This window comes from Vigna angularis, chromosome 8, assembly GCF_016808095.1.
Source record: "Vigna angularis cultivar LongXiaoDou No.4 chromosome 8, ASM1680809v1, whole genome shotgun sequence".
Lineage (NCBI taxonomy): Eukaryota > Viridiplantae > Streptophyta > Magnoliopsida > Fabales > Fabaceae > Vigna > Vigna angularis.
Window position 1 is genome coordinate 834538 of NC_068977.1, and position 22558 is coordinate 857095.

Genomic DNA, 22558 nt, shown 5'->3' on the forward strand with positions numbered 1-22558 from the left:
AGGAGTTAATCTGTTATTCAAATGGGTTGCCTTAAGAAGGAAGAAGACCTTTCATTTTGCAATCCCATTTTTATTCTTCACAATTCTCCCTCTTTCCCTTCTTATTGGCAACCCATTGCTCCTCTCCATTTTCTTTTCCCTCCCCTGCATCCTTCTCTTTCACTAGCGTTTCCTTCACCCAAGTCATCTCCTTTAAATTATACATTTTTTCACATGTTGCAGACAGTACGCAAACCAGTTTATAGTTTGTTTATGTAATTATGTTTTAATGCATCATAGAAACATAATGTAGTTAATGTTTTAACATAATGTAGTTTTGTTTTAACATAATGTAGTTTTGTTTTAATAGATTATGAATACTATTTTCTGTAATGTAGTGAAATATAATTATCTTAAGGAAACTAGTTTCTATAATGTAATTAGCAGTGGTACGTTGCAATTTTTTAGACTAGTTTTCAGAAGAGTACTTTTGTCAAAAGAAAGTATTAAAATAAACGGGTAAGGGAGTAAAGACTACATAAATGCCTACAGAGGTTGCTTTTAAGTTTTGAACCGCTTTGCTTGAAAAGTCTCGGGCTTTTACCTTTTTGTAAATCCGTAATTTCACTGCATCTGTACAGAATGATAAGTTTTATTTTAAAATTTGACAATTTTGGGAAGTTGTTATTAAGAATGTGTTAAAATAAATTTCAGACTATATATTTTGGAAAAATTATATTCTTAAATTTTCAGATATTACTTTAAAATATTTTACATTTTTCATTTAAAAACGTTTTATTATTATTGTAAAAAAAAAGTTCTGAAAGATTTTAGGATATTTTTTCCAAATGTTTTTTCTCTACAATTATATTTGCAAAATGTCATTTTTTTTTATAAATAAAAATTTATTACTTTATAAATATCATTTGGGAAAGAATATTTTAGAATAAATTTTAGTTTGTTTAAAAAATATCATTCTGAAAATTCTTACTATGAACTACTTTGAAAAAAAAATATTAACGAATACGTAAAAATTAATTTCAAATTATATAGGACTTTTAAAGGTCAATTTTATCACTGCGGGGAAAGGAAGAAACAGAAAAATAAAGAAATTATTGAGATCTAAAAACATAAATCTCCTTGATTAGAAAAGGGAAAGACAAAAGTCTCAGTTCTCGTTCAAACAATCTCCAAAATGTTTGTTCTGGTTTTGTAATAATCTATCTATCTATCTATATATATATATATATATATATATATATGTATGTATCAAGATTACAAGTACTTTCAGAATTAAAAAAAAAACTTTACAAGTATACTTTTTTAAAAAAGTTATTTTTATTTAACCTAAGAACATCTATATCCTATCAATATTGATTGTTTCAATAATTTTCAATATATAAGATGTAATGCAGTTAGAATGACAATAACAAATATTCAATAACTATTGAAGTTGTGTTTTAGCAAGGGAAGAATAATTTTATGCATGCTTTTGTTTTATGTAATAAAACAAGATCCACTTAACAATCATAACATGTGAGGCAAGAATAACTAATTTCAAAATTAATCTTAATTTTCAAAAGTTGTATCATTTTTCAAACAAATTTCATTATTGATCCACAATATTTAGCTAAATAATAATAAATTGTTATTTAACCGAAGCTCCTTCACACGTTGACAACACTAGAGCAGACCCAAACTGATCCAACCATTTAGCATAAACAGAGACCATTCCTCTGTCCAAGCAAAAACCATGGCCACTTGTTCACTCATTTCCACACGCTTCCATTCTCCTTCTTCTTCACTCTTTCGTTCTTCAACCATCAAACCCACCACAACAATTCACCTTTCCAAAACCCTTCATCTTCACACTCCCAACCTTTTCCTCCTTCGCCTCCCATCACCAAAACTCACAATACCCCTTTTACCCAAACTCTCCATTCCCAAACCTCTTCTCCTTCTCTGCACTTCCCTCGCCCTCTCCTTCACTCTCCTCGTTTCCAACGCCGACTCCGCCGCCGCCTTCGTCGTCACCTCGCCGCGGAAGCTCCAGTCCGACGAACTCGCCACCGTTCGCCTCTTCCAAGAGAACACTCCCTCTGTTGTCTACATAACCAACCTTGCTGTCAAGTAGCTACCCCTTTTATCGATCCTCTTCAAAAGTTGTCTTTGAATGGTTTTTCGTTGACCCTTTTGCTTTGTCTTTGGGTTTCTCAACGTGGGGTGTTGTGTTTAGGCAGGATGCATTCACGCTGGACGTCTTGGAGGTTCCCCAGGGATCCGGGTCTGGCTTTGTTTGGGATAAGGATGGTCATATTGTGACCAATTATCACGTTATTCGTGGTGCCTCTGATCTCAAGTGGGTATTCTTTTTCTTTTGATTATTTTGTTTTTTTTATTAGTGGTCAATGTACAGATTTTTTTTTTCAATTTCAACTAATGAAAAATCGTCCTAGAGGTATTTGGAGCGTTAATCAATTTTACTAAATTTAAGAAATTGTAATTGGATAACAGGGAAGGAAATAAATATGAGAGTTTGTTATGTATGTATTGTGTCAATGTATTCGTTTTTACAATTTTAACTAAATAGGAATCATCCTAAATACGGTCTTTAAAGTAATTAACTAATCTTACTGTATATGAGAATTTGTAATTGGATGACAGAGTAAGAATAAACTTTACAATGTCTTTGTTTTCTAATGAAATTCTTTTTTTTTTGGGTTAATTTTCTTGCACGGTTAGTGTAAAGATTTTTACACTTTTAGCCAATAAAAAGTCATTCTAGATGTCATTTTAAAAATAATTATGACAAAGGGCAACAATCTTACCATATACATGGGAATTCTTTTTTATCCTATCAGTGTATTTTAATTAAATTCTTTTTACTTTTGGCATCTTTTGATCCAGTTTCTCAGGCTTGTACCTTTTCTTTTCCGCCGCTTCTAGTCTGGTCTTGACCTTTGAGTGGTATTATGCTGACAAATAGGAACTTTTTAGTTATGCGGCCAAATATTTTAATATTATGTGCAATGTGACATATATCTATTGCTAAACGAATTATATTCCTAAATATGAAACTTTGATAACTAATTCACAATTATTAAGAAAGTTGGTTAATTTAGGTAGTGACATTAAGTTGGCAGTAATTAAGTTTTTTCAAACTTTCTCTTGAACAATTAATCAATTGAGAGAGAGTGAAGCCTTAAATTATGAAATTAACCCTCCAATTCTTCTATCTTGATAAGAGAGAAGTAGACAATTCATAACATTTATTATTTATTTGTGAACAAAATTTTTAAGGATATTATGGTAAAACAATAATTGATGCTTGGGATGATTAGAAAACGACAGAGAAATTTCAAGACAATTTGTTGTAATCAGGGACCGAGGGTGTATAAGTAACCTTGTATTAAAACAAAAGGGAGGTGATAATTGTGTGTTACTTTGTACATTTACACCTCCTTCAACACGTTTGGGTGTGTTTGCATTGCAACTTTTCCTGGCATTGAGAAGTGAATTCATAACATAGAAAGTTTGCTGATAGATTGATGTATGTGTTGTGATGACTTCAGTGAAGTGATTACTCCTATTCAAAGACATGCTAGTTATGTGCAGGGTCACTCTAGCTGACCAGTCAACTTATGATGCCAAAGTTGTTGGTTTTGACCAAGACAAGGATGTTGCTGTGCTGCGTGTCGAGGCACCAAGTGACAAGCTCAGGCCTATACCTATTGGGGTCTCTGCTGACTTGCTTGTTGGTCAGAAGGTTTATGCCATTGGGAACCCGGTGCGTTGTCCATACCGATCAATGCATATTGTGTTGTAAATATTCATTATCTATGAATTTTCCAATATAAAGAAATGATGGCAATCCTGGTTGAATCTAATATTAATTGGAGCTTTAGCTAGAATTTTTATAAGCAGGTGGATTTTGTTCTACTTAAATCATACTTTTAACATTTGTCTCATTTAATCTATTATGTAGTTTGTATAATTATATAATTATTTAGTCAGCATTTCCTGCTCCAGTTGTAAATGTGTATGCAAAATATCATGTTAAAAAATGCATTGGAGATCTGAGTTATGAATGCCTGTGATGTAAAGGCAGACTTGTTTTCGAAAGATAAGAAGAAAATTACTAAATTTGTAAATTGTACCTTGTAATTGCTGCCAAACTGCTTTATGGAGCTGTATTCATGGCTCAAATGCTATTTTCTGTTGATGATTGACACCACGAACTCTTCTTGAATATGCCAATATGATTCCTCATTCTCATCTTGCAGTTTGGACTAGATCACACACTCACAACAGGGGTCATCAGGTATGAAAACTTAAAACTGTGAAGTGAATATTTTGATGTAACTCCCATTACCTAGAAAAACAGTTTCTACTTTGCTATTCCTTTTTATTTCCTCGTGCCAGATTATACATTTGTGAATCAAACCTTTTATATTAAGGAGTCTAGAAGTGGGATGCCATTAATCCCTTTCAAGAATAAATGTGTTATAGTTAATACAACATCTTCCCATCTCTTTCCCTCGAAATCTCAACTTTTTAAGCATGGTATTCTTTAGGTTAATACTGTTTTTCAAATGTTCACATCATTGTGCTGATACTTGATAACTTGAAAGGTGGTTACTCTGTCTTTCCTTTTTATGTTTCTTTTGTGTTGATTGTGTTTCACTGATACATATGTCTTCAACAGTGGTCTTAGGCGAGAAATTAGTTCTGCTGCAACCGGTCGTCCAATTCAAGATGTTATTCAGACAGATGCAGCAATTAATCCTGGTAACAGCGGAGGGCCTCTCTTAGATAGTTCTGGAAACCTCATTGGGATAAATACAGCCATATATTCTCCATCTGGCGCATCCTCTGGTGTTGGATTTTCTATTCCAGTGGACACTGTGAGTTCTTACTTTGACTTGTTTTTAATTTATATATCCAATTCTTTCTTCAGGGGACAACTTTTTATGGAAACATAGTAATCCTCTGAATAAAATTGCTAATGTGCTTGTTGTTCTATATATTCAGGTAAATGGTATTGTTGACCAATTGGTGAAGTTTGGGAAGGTTACAAGACCTATTTTAGGGATTAAGTTTGCTCCAGATCAGTCTGTGGAGCAGTTGGGTGTAAGTGGAGTGCTTGTGTTAGATGCTCCTGCCAATGGTCCTGCTGGGAAAGCAGTAAGTTTGATCAAAGATTATTTTTATACGAAAGGGGAAATTCATTACGAAATTTCAGCTATATGCGCCGAATAGGGTCATAGATTTCATGTTAATATAAACTTGGCCTCTTTACTTCCACTAAAGCTAGTCACTAAAAATGTTAATGCCACTAACACATCCTAAGCTTCATTATCACATATTAAAACTAATACTGATTTGCTTTATCTTAATTTACTAAACTACAATCTTTCAATGGAGCCTGGCTAATTTCTAGTTTTCAGGGCCTGCAATCAACAAAGCGTGACTCGTATGGTAGACTCATTTTAGGTGACATCATAACGTCTGTGAATGACAAGAAGGTTACTAATGGAAGTGATTTGTACAGAATTCTTGACCAGTGTAAAGTAGGTGAAAAGGTATGATGCTGATTCAACTGTTCTATTGTTTCTTCAAAAATGTATAACTTTTCTATTTTCAAAACTATTACTAGATCCTGGATTTCTAAAGCAAATAAAAATATGATGCAAGAACATTTACAAATTTACCTTCAATGTGTGTTTAAGCATATGTTTGACATGGCAGCATATTTATGGTTATTCTTAATCTATGTAAAAAAACCTTAAATTATAGTCCCGGAGGTAGTATATAATACACCCTTTTAATATTTGGTCAGTCTGGAAAGATTCAAATCAAAACATCGTATTCTCTCTTGTCCGTACAAACTTTTATTGTAACATGTGTATCATAATAACATATAAGTTCGTCTGAATAGTAATAATCAACAGAAAAATGAAAATCTTGGAAGAATGGAACGAAAGGGCTATCTAGTTTTATGGCTGTTTAATACTGTTCTGTCTCACTAACCACAGTCAAAGCTAATTTTAACAGGTTCAGATTTTAGAAATTAGACCAAGTTGTTTCAAGGATGAGTTTGGATTATACTTCAATCATCCCAAACCTGACTGATGCACATATTCTGAATATACTTTTTTTAACCAATATTGGTCATAATACTTCTTGACTTATGTTTTATGAATTTGATTAGAATGCACTACAGTGTAAAGGTTCTTCATACTGTTATCAATCACATCTTGTTATGGAATATAAATCTGTTTACTTATATAATAACTATTTTTAAAGATCATATTTGGCATAGTATTTTATTGACTAACAGTAAAAAATATTTATTAATAGTGCATAGAAATTCAACTTATATGTCAGGTCATACTTTAATTTTACGATTTACCTACTTATAATGTTAAAAGTGTGATATATTATGTCTCAACAGAAAGTCCTGACTCGGTCCTCTTCCATACATCACTGAATCTTGAGTCTTGTTCAGAACAAATTCTAATCAAATGACCTTATCGAAAGTTCATGCTGAGTGGGATACCCAAGGGAAATCCAGCGTATAAGACCTATGTATTTTCTTAATCTGTTTTTAAACTTGGTGTTGAATTGCTTCTATGTAAAACATCTCACCCTGTGCTAAATAACTTGCATTGAGAGACTCAATTTGAAGCTACTTTATTTTCCTAGTTTAATGGTTAATGGTGTTGCTATTCAGGTGATTGTTGAGGTTTTGAGAGGTGATCACAAGGAGAAGATCCCTGTCATTCTGGAGCCAAAACCTGATGAATCATGATCACAAGGATTATGTATATATACAATTCACATGCGATTACCAGAGAGTGAATGAAGCTGTTTTATGGGTATTCTTTAGTTGTTGTATCTTGCTTCATAAACAGCTCCAATTGTACATATATATATATATACATACTATGGAACTGAAAGCTCATCATCCTTTAACTTTTTCACTCTTAAACATAATATAATTTGGCAGTTCTATTTTGCCCCCATACAATTTCATACAAGGGGTATGCTCATTGTGTCACATTTTATTCTCTTTGCTGAAATGGTTTTGTTCCTTTTATCATCTTTTTTCAGACAAGTAAACATGATTTTAATTTCCCACAATTTAAAAAGAAAATTATCCGCCTCTCAAACTTCATTATAAATTTAGTCTCAAAAACCAAAATTTAAGGTACTGAAATAATTTTAGTTTCTAAACAATAAATTTAAGTAGAGGTGACAAACAATACAGATTGAATAAATTTTATTTTGAATTATTATAATGTATCAGATAAAATAAATTCATTAGTTTATTCTTTAAAAGATTAAGGAAAAGTCTGATCCAAATGGATCTATTTAATAAAGTTCAATATAATCCATTATGTTAATAAACCATTAGTTTCCTTCTTTGAACTAGTCCATCTCAGAAAATCTGGTCGAGGTTTAATAGGGACCACACAGCTGCAAAATATTAATTTAGTGCTTTTTTCCACCCGACATTGTCTACACTGTATGACACTGTATATATACGATCTAGGTGACTAGAGTTCTTGAAATCATTGGCAAATTGTAGTACATTGGAAGTGTAACATATCCTACAACAGTTTTGGAAGTGGTTTGTTAAGTTTCTGGAGAAATTTATCCATCCACTTGGTCAATAGTATCAAGATTGATGTTTCTGCATTATGTTATCTTTCATCACTCAGTTCACTTATGATTTAAAGTCAAACAATCATTAAGGCTAGTGTGTGATTTTGTTACAGCAAGAGTTCTATAAACCACTAATTAATACCAGATTTTAGGCAAACAAGTACAATGGCATTCAAGAACTCTATTGGTTGCTTCTCTTTTAAACTCTTGAATAAATGTTTCTTTGAATTCTTATAAGAAGACATACCTATGAAATCTTTTAAGATATCTAAATTTGCACAACTTCTATGGAAATTTCATCTGAATGACAATATTTTACAGATTTTGAACATCTCACTTGTAGCAAAACATTAACAAGCTACAACAGAATAACGTGGCACTAAGAGAATCTTACCCATAACTTTTCACGTTGTAAGATTGGACTTTACCAAAAAAATTTAATAGGATGAATGCCATCAGAGTTAACAAAAACTAGAAGAGCATTTCTCATTAAGATAAATGCAAAAATGACTTAATTATCTACATATGTAGATTTGTAATTCTGCTTCTTCTGCCAAATTTCAATAGCAGTTCGGTTAACAATATCACTCTTTTTCCTTCGGTTTTTCTTTTAGTTTCAAAATTACCACTCGTATAATTATTGTTATCCTTCTCCTACTCAACAACATAACAACAACATAAGAAAATTGAAATTTCATGATGCTTAATTGCAAATGCTGTTGGCTTCAGCTCTTATCCGATTAACTGCTAATGTAGTTACAATTTCACTTTCTGCCATTTTCTTATGTTCCTCAAAATTTAAAAACCAGAGTTGTTGACACTTGAATAATCAAAACTTATTAAATAAAACATCTATTCTGTGATGTACTCTGATAGAGTTAATTTATCACCAGGTTGCAAATTTGTTTAATGATTTTGGAATTAAATACTCATAAGAATACATAATTTCATTCTTCAAGAGTTCAAGTTACACACATCATATACTTGGTGGATGTAATACTCAGTCTAAACGCTGTTTGTTTCCCATGATTTTCCAAATTTCAATGCAGAGCATCAAAATGCTTTCGAACTAAATCCATAGAAATTCACCTTACCATATATTTGTTGGAATTCATAAACTTGTCTTTAATATTTATTCAGGGGTAAATATCAGAAAATTCTTTCTAAATTTAGTTTGAGACATGAAATTGATAAGGTAAAATTATAAAAACTTCCATACGAAACTTCCAAGTCAATGAGCAAAGCAGAAAAAGCTCATGGACCATGATAAAAAGTGGCCTGCAAAGGTTTGACAAAGACTTTGGATCAATCTCTCTAGATTATTAATTTATATAAAGTTATCATTCATGATTTCCGTTAGCTACCAACTTTTTTTTAAATTATAGTTGAGTGAATTACATAAAAACACTTGTTCAAAAAAAAAAATTCACACAAAACCTTTGGTACTGTCTAACAGTGCTAAATGTTACTTCTTTTGTCTTCAAAATTACAGTAGTTTTATTTTCGAAAGATTTCAAACTAACTGAAGTTCGTATTAATTTTAGTTGTAATTATAATTTGCTCAGATACACAATGTTAATATTTGCATCATGCAGTCTATAAGAGTAATGTATTTATTGAGAAAAAGATGTTATTTTAAGAAGTGACATATATATTCTTGTTTTAGTTGTATATTAAAAACTTTAAACTGAAGTTATTTTATAACAGAGAGAATAGTGTAATTAACTAAGATTGATTTCTCTCACCTCTCATGATTTTGTGCATATAGAAAGATGAAGGTTGAACAAAGAAGATTTTGTTACATAAGAGGATTTCCAACTCCTATTAAAAGAAGATTTTCCGACATGCATAAACGCAGTTCATAGTTTCATATATATATTTATAAAATATCATATGATAAAGGTGGCTAGGCCTCTTCATTGCAGACACACGACCTCTAAGCATGGCCTATAGCTTCCAATGCAGAATGGTGGCCACATCTTTAACCTAACAAAGAAGAAAAATGCAGTGGTGAAAGACCATAAAACATTACATTTTTCTTACTTGAAGAACTTCAATTTGGAGAGAGAAGGAGAGAGAGAGAGAGAGAGAGAGAGAGTGATCTATGGATAATCTCAATGCAGCTTTTATTAGGAAATTCAGCACATGCACGTTATATATAACAAGGGCAATTACAGAGTACATTTTAGATAGGAGAATACTTAGGGAACCAAGATGAGGTCATTGATAATGGTTGATGTTCATACGGAGAAAGAGGATGCAAGGCCAAAGTTAAGGCTCCAGAGCTCAAAAGATCCCTTAACAAAGTCATAGTATCCTCCTTTCAGAGCCAATGTTTTGTTCACCAAGCCATCTCTCACAAATGGGTAGGTTAGCAGGTTTCCAAGGGAAACATTAACAGCTTCCTGCACATCATTCCAATTTAACTTGTAAGCATCACCTACATCACTTTAGTTTGCTTCTAAATCATGAATTTAGTAGTGTTGTCTTCAAAATACATTGATTGATATTGATTTTGATGTCTTAAAATATATTATAAAGATTTTTAAAGTACCAACAACAGTATATTATTAATGTTCAGCAGAGGACAGCACCAAAAAACCCAGTAGAGAATCTGAACTGCCAAACCATTTCACTTTAATTTGAATAATCAAGATTTATACTGAAGGCTAACATAGATAAATGAAGTAAAATTTTAATTCTGACTGAAGAATGTATAGTACTAAAAAACACTTATTGAACTACATATAAGTTTTGTCCTTATATGTACAAGTTAATTCAATGAGTTTTATGAAAATATTTATCAACCATGTGGCTTGCATTAATGTTCCTTACCTTCTCACAGTGTGTGCACAACTCAGCAAAAGGTGCATCCCCATGCTGTGTCTTCACCTTTGCCTTTGCAGGTAAGCCAACTTTGACCCACTCCTCAATAAAATCACTGAATACAACAAATCAAAAGTAATTTTTCTTATGGAGTCATGTGAGACTTTTTGTAAATTAAATAAATGTACAGAAAGGTAAACATAAAATTTTCATATACACTGTTTAATGAGGAATGTTGAATGTCATGATGGTCTAGGAATTAAGAAGTAGGTGAAATTTGTGCATCAAATTATAATTGAGAAAGTGTAATTTTTATGCAGAGAAAAATGGCTTACGTAGAGTAGGTTCCATCAAAAGGGAAAGATAAAAGCCCCTTGATACCACCACAAGCACTGTGTCCAATGACCACAATGTTGGACACCTGTAGAAAAATCATATGGATTAAAAATTCTTGACATTTTCTCACCATTATTAATTTTCATATTAGTAACACACAGAGAGAACACTGTGCCTGAAATTCTGTGCATGTCATTTATCTTCCAATGATTGATAACATACCTTGAGATGCAAAACAGCATACTCAATGGCTGCCCCAGTTCCAGAGTATTTTGACTGGTGCACAGCAGAGTAAAACAAAGTAAGTTTGAGCACTTTTGTGTTAAGACATGTCAATAGGAGTTTGAGTAATAGTAAGATCATACACATTTACGTTCATTTGACACACCTAACACGCATAAAATAGTCATAAAAGAATGAATTTTTATAGTTTTTTGAAAAAGAAAAAAGTAAAAAGTAAGAAAAAGTAGTGTCAAATGAATGTAAAAAAATTATGTGTCAAAAGTATCGTTTTTACAGGAATTTCTTTTGCTGTGTTGGAAACATGCCTGGTCATATGGTGGGACAATGTTAGCAACATTTCTGACCACAAAAGCCTCTCCAGGTTGGAAATCTAGCACATGGGAGGGGCAAACTCTTGAGTCTGAGCAAGCAAACACCATAAACTGAAAAAACAAACACATAAAGTAGAAAATATTAGTTAGTCCACAATTTTTTTATTTTGTAACAAATAATTAATCACATTAAATAGAGTTAAGTTAGCTTGAATTCACTTATATATTAAAGTCCATCTATGTGTAATCTTTTTACTTATGTTTAAATATAGTATATAATGAGTTGGTTGACTTTAAAAACAACACCTATAAGCTGAGTTGACAGTTTAATCTTTTTTACTTTGTGTGTAGAAATTAAACTCATGAAAACATCAGAAAAAAAGGTACCTTGGGGCTCTGGCCTTTGGCAAGTTCACCATACAAAGCTGGGTTCTTGCTGAGGGATGGTAATTGAAGAACAATAACAGGAATTAGAGAAAACTTAAGATTAAACTAAAGCAGTGAAAATAAGGTGGTAGTGATGACTAACTCATATTTCTCCTTCTTGAAGTAAAGGAAACCAGATTTGATCCTGTCAGAGGCTTCTGATGACGGGATGGTATCAGATGATGATGTCCCCAGTGAAGCTGTTATCTGCTCCACTTTTTCAGCTGCTGTGGCCTTCAGTTCAGTCTTCTCCCTACATTTCAACACAAGTCAATTTCCATGGAAGACACATATATACTTGAAAATTTGCGTACTTTAATTATATAAGTTTCACACATCTTAGAGTGTGGTTGAGACTCACCTCAACAATTTCTGGAGTTCTTCAATAGCTTGCTCATAGTCCTTTGCCATATCCTCTCTCTCCAAAAATGAATAAATACGTGTCAGTTAAAAGACCAAACAAAAAACTAATAGTTAGTAGCAAAATTACCTTAATAAAGAAATGAGAAACCAAAATTCAAATATATTTGTAAGGAAATAGTGTCAAACCTCAGAAAAGTTGAAAATTGGTTTTACACTGTCAGATGATTAATTAGTTGCTAACTTGGTTGGGAAAGCTGTTTAATTTTGAATGGACTTTTTCTTCTATATATAGTAGTTTGGATTTGCTGCTTTGTTGGCCTTAGAATCATCCAACTAACACACACTTCCCCCAATACAACGCTAATTCGTGTTATATGTAGTTCTAATAAAATAAATTTGATAATTTTATGGTGGTGGATGCTGACACATGCCAGTAGTTCATGAGCAAATCCATGCCACACACCTGTCTCTGTCACCTAACCAAGCTAACAATGTGCATATGTGGTAGGTGCCAAAGAAAGATCAAACGGTGTTTCCACGTGAAAACTAAACTTTAAACAGCACACTTAAACATTTTTCTTCATAGTGGCAACCCCATATACGTGGACTATGTTAGATTATTAAGCACATGAAGACCTAGCTAGGCCAATTAATATACGTGACAAGTGACTAGTCAAAAACACATTCGTTGTGATCCAAATCTGCAAACCAAGGATAAGAATTTGCGTCCCTTAAATTGTAAAGCACACAAAAACAAAACAGTAAAAATAACCCATAATAGAAATTTTACATCACCATTATTCCATCACAAACTGAGTAAGTTTGGTTGACTTTAATGATGTCTGATTGTTTGATGCAAGAAATGTTTTTTCACACGAACTAGGTAGAAAAGTCAAACTCTAACGAATAATTATAACAACTAACACACATTGTGTTCCAAAATTGAAAACTGATCAGTATGTGTCTTGGAACTTGAAAACTACAGAAGAAAGCATACAAAAGAAAACAACAAAGTATTTATTCATGCAGCAAGAGTGTAAATTTTGAAGTGTAGTCTAACCATAAACATAAACTGTCATGCATGATAAATAACAGTCACAACAACAACAGTAATATATATATCACGAATGTAAAAAATTTAGGTGTGTCAAATAATCATTTTTCATGTGATGAACTTGAATGCATGAATGATGAAAGAGTAGTGCATATATACCACAGTTGGGGTGATGATGTGGGAAGGTGCAGCAAAGACAGGCTTGTCTTGAATGAGAGAAGGGAAAGAAGAGGAAGACGAAGGAGAAGAAGGAGTGGTGAGGGTTGCAAAGACAGAAGGTCGTAATGTGGCCTTCTTAAGAGAGGTTTTGGCTGGGGAGATTGAAGAGAGGCACCAACCGTTTATGGAAGAGGACGACATGGTGCAATGAGGACTCAAAACTTTATGCTATATAGCCCTTTGATGCAATCTGGTGTGGCATGTCAATAGGGTATCCCCATTTTATGTGACCTTTGGCAGATAATGAAAACGAAAGCCAAACAAATGAGAGCTTCATTCCTATCCTTGTAGATGAGGTTTGAATGTTGGAGATTAACTGTGAGAGAATGACCATAACCCTTTCTCACTTTGGATCACACACACCCCTTTTGCCATTCACCTTCACAAACACACAAAATGGCCATAGATTTTCGGTGTGCACTAATTAAAATTGGTTTTCTTGACTTCTGATCATGAGGTGCTTGATTAGCACTTTGTCAGCTATGGACCATAACATTGTTTGTAGATATTATCTATGAGATTCACGTTAATTCTTATGAGGGTCTGCATTTATGAGATAAAATGAAAAAGAAAGTGTGGTAGTGGGTATTCCTAGGGACTTAATTCCAGAGGTTTATGGCTGTAGGGCACACTGTGTCTCCTTTCAATTTTTCTGTCATGACATGCACGCAATGCCATGTTGCCACGTAGGGTGAAAATGTAATTGTTTGTACCCCATTTGAAAGGGACAAAACATTGCAATTGCAGTAACTATATTTTTCTATTCACTGCTTTTCCTGCAAGTGTGTATCAATATTCTTTCCATTTATCACAGATATACATAGTTTTTATACAGTTTAGTGCAATCCTCACGTTGAATCATTCTATATGAAACCTCGAATCCTATGCTGTCCGCTGACACAGAATGATCCAACAATTCACTGAGAAAATAAGATATATGCTTTTAATATTATAATTTTTTTACATTTTCAATAATTAAACTATAATCTTATTGCGTTTTCTTGATTTTATATATTGATATACAAACGTGAAAAAAAGTAGTTTTGGTTTCTTTACATTACTTTACTGACCTAAATGTGACTCAAATTCATTTTTCTTTTCTGTCACTTGCAATATATTAGCTACTTTATATAATGAGATTATAAACTCTGCATCAATTTTAAAAAATAAAATAAAATAATGCCCAAGAAAACGTAAGAGTACAACTTTAATCCTAACAAAATGCAACAGACACATTATTTTGAAAATTCTAATAATTTATTGAAAATCAAGCATTTTATGGTAGGTTTGACTTTTTATTTAATAATTTTATTTCTTAATTTTTTAATTTTCAATTAATTTTAATCAATTATAGTTAGGAAAAACAAACGTGTTGTTAATACTCTTGTGAATCATATTTACCATACAATTTGAATCATATATATTTACCTATATGATAGACACAGTGAATAATAAACCTTTTTTTTTTGTTTAATCCAAGGCCAAAATTGAAAAAGAGAATAGAACAAATGCTTGAGGTAAATAAATAAATGAATAAATTCACAGTTTTTATAGCATTAATTAAGTGGAAGAAGATTCAAGGATTGAAAAAAATTGGGAATTATTATTAAATATATCTTTGTGAGGGTCTTTTCTATCCATTGGTAAACCTATGGTTGATATGTGAGGAAGCAGATAAAGCAAGTGGTGGACCTAATAGATAAAACCCTATCTTTCAACCTTCAATTTTGTGGCTCTGCATCTAAATACTGCAACTGTGTTGTTTCTGTTGGGTTTATATATGCACATGCAAAAGCTTAAAATAGTATAGTACTATGGATTCACGCATATGCAGCCATTTTTATCATATTCAGCAAGCATTTCAAAATAGTTTGAACAATTTATATACATTCATCATTTCAACTTTTGTGATATTGCAGAAACTTTTCTGGTTTTTAACATCTCTGGTAGTGGATATAATGTAAAGTTTTTCAAACAATAAAAAACAAATTTGATGTAAAATACGAGAATTAATTAGCAGTGCAGTCATTTTTATATAATTAAAGGGTTAATGTTGAAACCAAGAAAAAAAAAAGATTTTGTGCAATATCAAATATACTAATATACATATTGTATGAAAATGTAACATGTCACAAATACCAATTAGACTTATAATATATTCATTCCACAATATACTTTTTATTAGTTTAGTATGGATTCTTTTTGAGAATTTATAGGAAAAGGTTGCATAAATGTTATTTAAATTTAATTTACATGGAAGATTGATATCATTGTTAATTTAAAGTTTTAAGACAATAAATTTACGAGTTTTTTTTTATATATCATACTCAACTTTCTAAATATGTGATAATTATAGTTTTTTTTCTTATATTTCTTAACATTGACAAATGCTTTTTACAATAGTTATAAAAGGGAAAGAGAAAGTTTCTATTAGAAATGTTATTAATGCACTTTTAGTGTGATTTACATTCTAATACATTTCTACATAATTATGATGTATGATGAATGTCTTATGTCATTGATTCCTTAAACAATGTCTTTATAGCAATGTTTAGTAATGTAACACCAAAAAAGAAATGATTAATTAGTGAGTCCTACTAATTTAAAAAACTATAATCTAAATGTGAATGAGAGATAGAAAGAGAAGAGAGGTTAACATACTTTTTTCTCACCCAAGGCTGCACAAGAATCATTGACCAATCACCATGGTAGAAATGTCTTTTGATCATTGTAATGAACTTTGAGAGATTCATGTGAACAGAAATGAAAGTGGTGAAGGGGAGTTTTGGTTTCAGAAGAGATTGGTGCAAAGGTTAGAGCAAAAGAGAGAAGAAGGTTTTTGAATTGGATGATCAAATGGGTGATGACAGACTTTGGTTGTTATATATTACACTCAATAATTATGAGTTTTGTCATTTGATTTTGTATGTCAACATTCAATGTGCAATATGATGATATTATGTCAACATTTCTTCGATGTCCTACCTCCACGGTTTACTCGAGTGAAGACAAAAGCTTGTTTGGAAAAAAAAAACTCGAAAATTGAAAATTGAAAATTGAAGTTATTAATGTATAAACATTTGGTAGAATCATTTGTTGAAAGAAATGGTAAGTCTAAGTGATAATAGAAAAGTATGTTTATAACATTTTTTTTATAACTTCTATCTCGTTTTTTATGGATAAAAATACTTTTGAGTTATGATGCATGGATATTATATATATTGATAAATTTATTTTAAAAATAATAAGATACGATACGTTATAAGTGATAAGTATATATTAAAAAGTTAAAAAGAATTAAAAATATATAAATATACTATTGTTATTGTGTGAATCCAGTGAAAATCATATTTATTACAAAATAAAAAATTATAAATTATTGTCATTATAAAAATACTAGTACGATTGCATATACTTCATATATCGATAAATATCATAAACTATTGCGTGACAAACACGGATACATTATTTAGATTGAAGTATCAATGTACATGACTTTTGAGTAATTATATTTTATTTTTTAGTAATTTAATGTTGGTATTATATTACGAAAATTAATTTTTATAGAATTAAATATGTTTTTTATTTTTTTTAAACTGAACATATTAAAATGAAGTTTTAGTATTTGGAGAGACAAATTTTGGATTCATTAAAAATTTCAGGATTAAAAATATAATTAAATTTATAATTTATTTGTAAAAAGTAATTTAATTTTTTATTCATAACATTAGGAAAGTTATAACGTTAGGTACGATGTATCTTTTCTTAAGAAGATGCGAATTTTGTAATCATCATTCAAGTTTGACACGAGGCCAAACGTGGTTTCTTGAGTTCAAATTCGGAGAAAACAATGAGCCAATAAAACATGTTAGTTCTATTAATTATTTTATATTTAATTTTTTCAACTGACTCAAACTAAATTAGTCCAATCAAAAATTAATTTTTTCTCGTATTATCATTTTCAATTTTTAAATAATTATATCCTTAATATTTTTTTGTGATTAATTTTCATAAAAGAATGAGGTTATTCGTTAACGAAAATTATTTTTAAAGATATTTTTCTATTGATAAATTTAACAATAGGATCTTGCATAGATTATCTAAATCAAGTTTTACTCCGATTAACATGTAGCAAAAAATAAAGAATTTATATATACTTTAAAATTGTAATTTAAGAAATATGAAAAAAAAACATTTACACAGAAAGAGACATTATTTTATTTTTTCGTATATATGTCATCATCTTGTTGTGTGTAATGTAATAGTTTGTAGACTGTGTCACCGCTGGGTGATTATAGGTTCGCCAATATAGGTTATTGTTATAATATGAACAAAATCATAGTTTCTTTTTTATTAGGCTTTAAAAAAATTTAAGAAAATTTTAAATTATATGATTTAAAAAATAAAATTACGTTCCTAATGAAATAAGGGAAACACTGAGGAAGATTAATAGAGAATAAGGATATTTTTGTCTTTTCATACTGCATGGAGGTATAAGAATCATGGGGTGTGGAAAGAAATATCCAACTACCTAATATATTAAGCAATTCGCCCAAACGAGCTGCCCAGACATTTTTCACAACATAAAAGACATATAAGAAAATAACAAAGACTAACTAATTTTCTCAATTTACACGAAAATGTTTTATTTGATACTGTTAATTAATATGAATATTATTTTTCAGTATATTCTTTTACCATCATAAATATCTTTTTCTGTTAAATAATTTAAAATATATATTTTTTAGAATAATTAGTGTGAAAGATATAACAACTTTTAAATATGTCATAATTTATTATTAGACAATAATAATAATAATGTAAATGTTCTTTACATCATTAATGTATTCAAATTTGAGTAAAGAGTGCATGTACTATGAATACTCATCGACTATTATTTAATTATAAATTATTATATAAATAAAAAAATTAATGAGTTAAAAAAAACATTTTCAAAAGTATTTTGTTTACTAGAAAGTGAAACTTTTTCCTTGAAAAGACGTCTGATATAGAATAACTTTTTTTTTTCGTAAACTGAAATTGAAAATTATGTTTTCCATTTTTTTAAATAACATTTTCAAATGTATTTTGAGAAATAGTTTCCTATGTTACCTATAAATTATTCACATGAAAAATGAAATTTTTAAAAATTTTCTGAATTAAGAAATTGTTTTCCTATGTTACCTATCACAAGTTTCCCCAAATCATTTAATATGAAAATTAAATTTTCAAATATGATATAATTTTTTTTCAATTGACAAATATTTTCAAAACATATTCCTTAAAATTTTATTACTGATCCCAAACATCCATAATTGTCGATTATAAAGAAATCCAACAGTATTATAATCGCCTTTATGTTTTAAAGCGCTTGTACTAAAAATAAATGGTACTGTGGTTAGCAAATAAAGTGCACTAGATGGCTAAAATTCCTTTGAGTATATATAAATTATATTATAATTAAAATTTACAAAATATATTTTAACATATATTTATATTTTTATAAATGATTATATTATAATATAAGATAATTTAAATTATCTTTAATATAATTTCCAAAATATTATATTTTTATTTAAAACACAAAAACATGTATTAAAAGAGATAAAATATTAAAACTCAACTTAGTATTAGAGTTATTATTAAAATCTATCATAGTGAAATTTATTGTTTGTTAGACACATCATTTTATCGGATCACCCATTAGTGTCTAGTCTCAAACTCAAAATGTATATACTTCGGCGTGAGGAGTATGTTGAAAGTATCACGTCAACTAGAGATAAGACCAATTTAGAGTATATAAGTATGTGTAAATCTCACTTTACAAGTTGGTTTTGTAGAGTTAAGTTAAGCTTAAAATCCACTTCTGCTGCCAACAACGACGTTGTCTACTGATATCGATGACACCGTCGTCTACCACTGTAACTATCGAAGTTCTAGTTTCGAACGACTTTTACACGTGAAGAACATAAAAAATCAAATCCAATTATCACTTATTTGAGATATTGTCTCTTCTGGAAAATTTTATTTTTAAAATGTCTCAAAAGATAGAAAAATAAATAAATATTTAAACAATTTTAGGTTTTAACTCCTAAATCACGTGAAATCACTATGTGATAAAAAAAAAAAAACTAATACAAAAATTCTCTCATGAAAAAAAAGTTCTAAAAACACCCTATTAAAACATACATAACTCTTGAAAATATTTTCATTAAAAAAATAGCTCCTGCCAAATCTCAATCAAAGTAGTTATTCATGACGTTACATCTTCATGTGGTTTACAATGTTATCCAAAGTGTAAGTATGTATTTGTCAATGCAACAAATTCAAGAAGCATTCAGAAGTTTACACTTTTACATTATGGGGTGATTTCTTTTTTTTTTTTTCTTTTCTGACCAATACTTGAAGATATAAAATGAATCACTCATAAAGATTAAAGCAACATCACCTCCAAAGAAGGTAGCATAGAAGGTTATTTATCACCTATTCATTTATGTTTCTTTATGTTCATAGTCAACATTTTCATCATTGCATTTAATATGTATAAGCTTTTTTCTGCTTCCTTGAAAATTCCTTTAATGCTTCACTTACTTTTTCACTTTCTATCTTTTCTCTTTTCTCTTATAATCTTCTTCATTTTCATCATAATATATAGTCTTTAGCAGCCATATTTCAAAGCTTTGGGTGGTTCAATCCTTCTATATCCTTATCTTCTAATGTTCAAAAATAGGGTAATAAATTTATTTGACCAAACAATACAACAATTTTCAGTTTTTTTAATATAGATATGAAATATTCATCCACTTTATTAATAATTAATATATTTTCTTAATTGTATATTTATTTTCTATATAGTTTAAACTGAGATCTTATTTAAAAGGATATAGATTTATGTATTAATTGAACCAACTACTTTTTTATTTGGATTATATAGTTTTGATTAATGAAAGAATGATAAATTAAAACTAAAGTTTTTTTTAAGACGGATTCTAATGTGTTGAAGTGACATAAATGGTATATCCATGAAACATTAGTTATTACTATCAGATATATTATAATTGTTTAATACATTATATAATTCATAATATATATATATATATATATTAACAATATCATTTTTATTGTGTGTTTTAATATAGATTCATTATAAGCTAAATTTGATTTTCATATATTCAATTATGTTAATTTTAATAAATTTCAGCAAAAATATACTTTAAAAAATATACTATTACAAGTTATTTCTTTCTTGCTGGTAACTAGTAATAAATTTCTTGGAAACAACTTTACCTTTATTCTTCTTCGTATCGTGCAGCCATAATTTCCTTTAAAATAATAATATTTATATATAATATTATACTTTCCTATAATATACTCTTTTTTTTCATACTTGGAGAATGAGGAGACATTGACAATCACCATTTAAGATATTGTCTACTTTGAGCTAAGTCTTCACGGATTTGTTTTTGGTACCACTCCAAAAGGTCTCTTACTAAGAAATGCATCTTATATATATATATATATATAAATCCATGTCTATTTCTTATTTTATTCGACGTGAGACTTTGTTTGTACCCAAAATTATATACCCTTTACTTGATAAAAACTTTTAATTCAAAGACATTTTATCCCGTAAAACATAAAATCCCTCTTATTGACTTAACATTAATATTTACTCTTCATTATACATCCTAGTCTTTCCATGTTGATATACTTTTTCATCAAGTCGATCCATCTTTGTTTCTTACCTACACAACACCTAAACCTTCTTCAATATTAATAGTTTGATCTACTTTCTTTCATTACAAGAAAATATCATATTACATATAAAAAAATCCTTTACTAAAATAGCATTTATTAAATGAATTTTATTAATAGAAAAAAATATCAATAAAAAAATTAATTAATATATTTTAATATTTTAATTACTGATAGAAATATTCGTCAATAATAAATCTATCAAGTAAAATTACTGGTGATAATTTAAATTTTTTATTGCTACCAAATATTTTCATTTATATATTATTGACGAAAAAATTCACCATTAAATTAATATTTATCGACAAATTTTATAGACAATAAAAATTGTTGATAAAATAGAATTTATCGACGAATATTAAAATTTTAATTACTAACACATAATTTAGTGTTTTGAAAATTTATTGATAAATTTGGTGGTAATTGATTTTTTTGAAAAATTATTAATTAATTTGTTAGTAATTGTATTTTTGAAAATCTACTAATAAGTTTACTGGTAATTGTATTTTGACAATCCATCGATAATTCTATCGGTAAAATAAACATCAATTTTCTCTCTAAATCTAACAAAATATTTGTTGTAAACTAAATGAAGATGAATGAGAAGAAAACGAAAAAAAAAAGAAAAAGTATTTATCGATGGATTTTGATTATTAATAATTATCAATAAATTTTTTACCATTAACAATATTCACTAATAAATTTATTGACAAACATTTTATCGATAAATTTTTTTATCATCAATAGGTCATTAGTACCAATAAATTTTTATGATTACTAACAAATTAAAATGTCTTAATTTTCCCATAAATCTTCTAACATTATATGATATGATTCTCATATAATTATTTTTTTATTTAGTTTAGTGTTACTTATCAACTCTTTCTTACTTACAAATATTAAATCGTATTTAAATCTATTTTTCAAATGAAACAAACTTCAAAACTAAAAGCTTTAATTTAACTCTTTAATCAATACTAATTACAATTATATATTACAACCATGCACAAAATCAATCTTTCAAAATTATTCAAGTAATACTAAATTTGATTTTTTAAACCAAAGGTACAAGCTCACAAGTTTTGAATGGAAAAATATATTTAAGATAAAAGACATATCACTTGTCAAACTTACTTCTTTAACGAACATAATTGGGTTAAATTTTAATTTGACCTTTAGCTTAATTTTTAAAAATTTATTATAAGGAAGAAATTGTAAGAAAAAAGAGTAGTTGAAAACCATTATTTACTTGATTGTAAGGATCGGTCAAACCAATGAAAGAAAAAAAAAATCAAAACTTGTGAACGAAGTAAATTCATTAGACAAAAGTTTTGGTACTAAGGAAGATCGTTGATAATCAAGCGTAAAATTGGTACAT

General features: G+C 29.4%; 2 protein-coding genes across 6 annotated transcripts; one reads left to right on the forward strand and one right to left on the reverse strand.

Moving 5' to 3' along the window:
• Window positions 1-1655: 1655 nt before the first annotated feature.
• On the forward strand, window positions 1656-7026 carry LOC108346063 (protease Do-like 1, chloroplastic). Of its 2 annotated transcripts, XR_008244875.1 has the most exons (9): window positions 1656-2109; window positions 2216-2338; window positions 3595-3766; window positions 4263-4300; window positions 4685-4883; window positions 5011-5163; window positions 5427-5561; window positions 6434-6567; window positions 6713-7026. XR_008244875.1 is itself a non-coding variant. In XM_017585006.2 (8 exons), the coding sequence occupies exons 1-8, from the start codon at window positions 1733-1735 to the stop codon at window positions 6788-6790; spliced, it is 1275 nt and encodes a 424-aa protein (XP_017440495.1). In that variant the 5' UTR covers window positions 1657-1732; the 3' UTR covers window positions 6791-7026. The 2 variants fall into 2 exon arrangements, 1 of the variants encoding a protein (XP_017440495.1); XM_017585006.2 differs by lacking the exon at window positions 6434-6567 and having other exon boundaries at window positions 1657-2109.
• A 2400-nt stretch (window positions 7027-9426) lies between these two features.
• On the reverse strand, window positions 9427-13632 carry LOC108346026 (carbonic anhydrase, chloroplastic). 4 transcript variants are annotated; one of them, XR_001833765.2, is made up of 10 exons: window positions 13366-13631; window positions 12151-12209; window positions 11893-12042; window positions 11751-11799; window positions 11358-11474; window positions 11032-11085; window positions 10809-10894; window positions 10483-10588; window positions 9830-10052; window positions 9427-9633 (listed from the first exon to the last, which is right to left on the reverse strand). XR_001833765.2 is itself a non-coding variant. In XM_017584946.2 (10 exons), the coding sequence occupies exons 1-10, from the start codon at window positions 13564-13566 to the stop codon at window positions 9595-9597; spliced, it is 1020 nt and encodes a 339-aa protein (XP_017440435.1). In that variant the 5' UTR covers window positions 13567-13632; the 3' UTR covers window positions 9427-9594. The 4 variants fall into 4 exon arrangements, 3 of the variants coding, with proteins under 3 accessions (XP_017440435.1, XP_017440436.1, XP_052722983.1); XM_017584946.2 differs by having other exon boundaries at window positions 9894-10052; window positions 13366-13632; XM_017584947.2 differs by having other exon boundaries at window positions 9849-10052.
• Window positions 13633-22558: the final 8926 nt, after the last annotated feature.

What these genes read in the sequence shown, in the direction of transcription:
- LOC108346063 (XM_017585006.2), top strand. Translation starts at nt 1,733, where the DNA reads ATGGCCACTTGTTCACTCATTTCCACACGCTTCCATTCTCCTTCTTCT. An exon ending in ATAACCAACCTTGCTGTCAA is followed by an intron (nt 2,110 to 2,215) that starts GTAGCTACCCCT and finishes TGTTGTGTTTAG; the next exon opens with GCAGGATGCATTCACGCTGG. An exon ending in CTCACAACAGGGGTCATCAG is followed by an intron (nt 4,301 to 4,684) that starts GTATGAAAACTT and finishes TGTCTTCAACAG; the next exon opens with TGGTCTTAGGCGAGAAATTA.
- LOC108346026 (XM_017584946.2), bottom strand. Translation starts at nt 13,566, where the DNA reads ATGTCGTCCTCTTCCATAAACGGTTGGTGCCTCTCTTCAATCTCCCCA. An exon ending in ACATCATCACCCCAACTGTG is followed by an intron (nt 12,210 to 13,365) that starts GTATATATGCAC and finishes TCATTTTTGGAG; the next exon opens with AGAGAGGATATGGCAAAGGA. An exon ending in TTCAAGAAGGAGAAATATGA is followed by an intron (nt 11,800 to 11,892) that starts GTTAGTCATCAC and finishes ACCATCCCTCAG; the next exon opens with CAAGAACCCAGCTTTGTATG.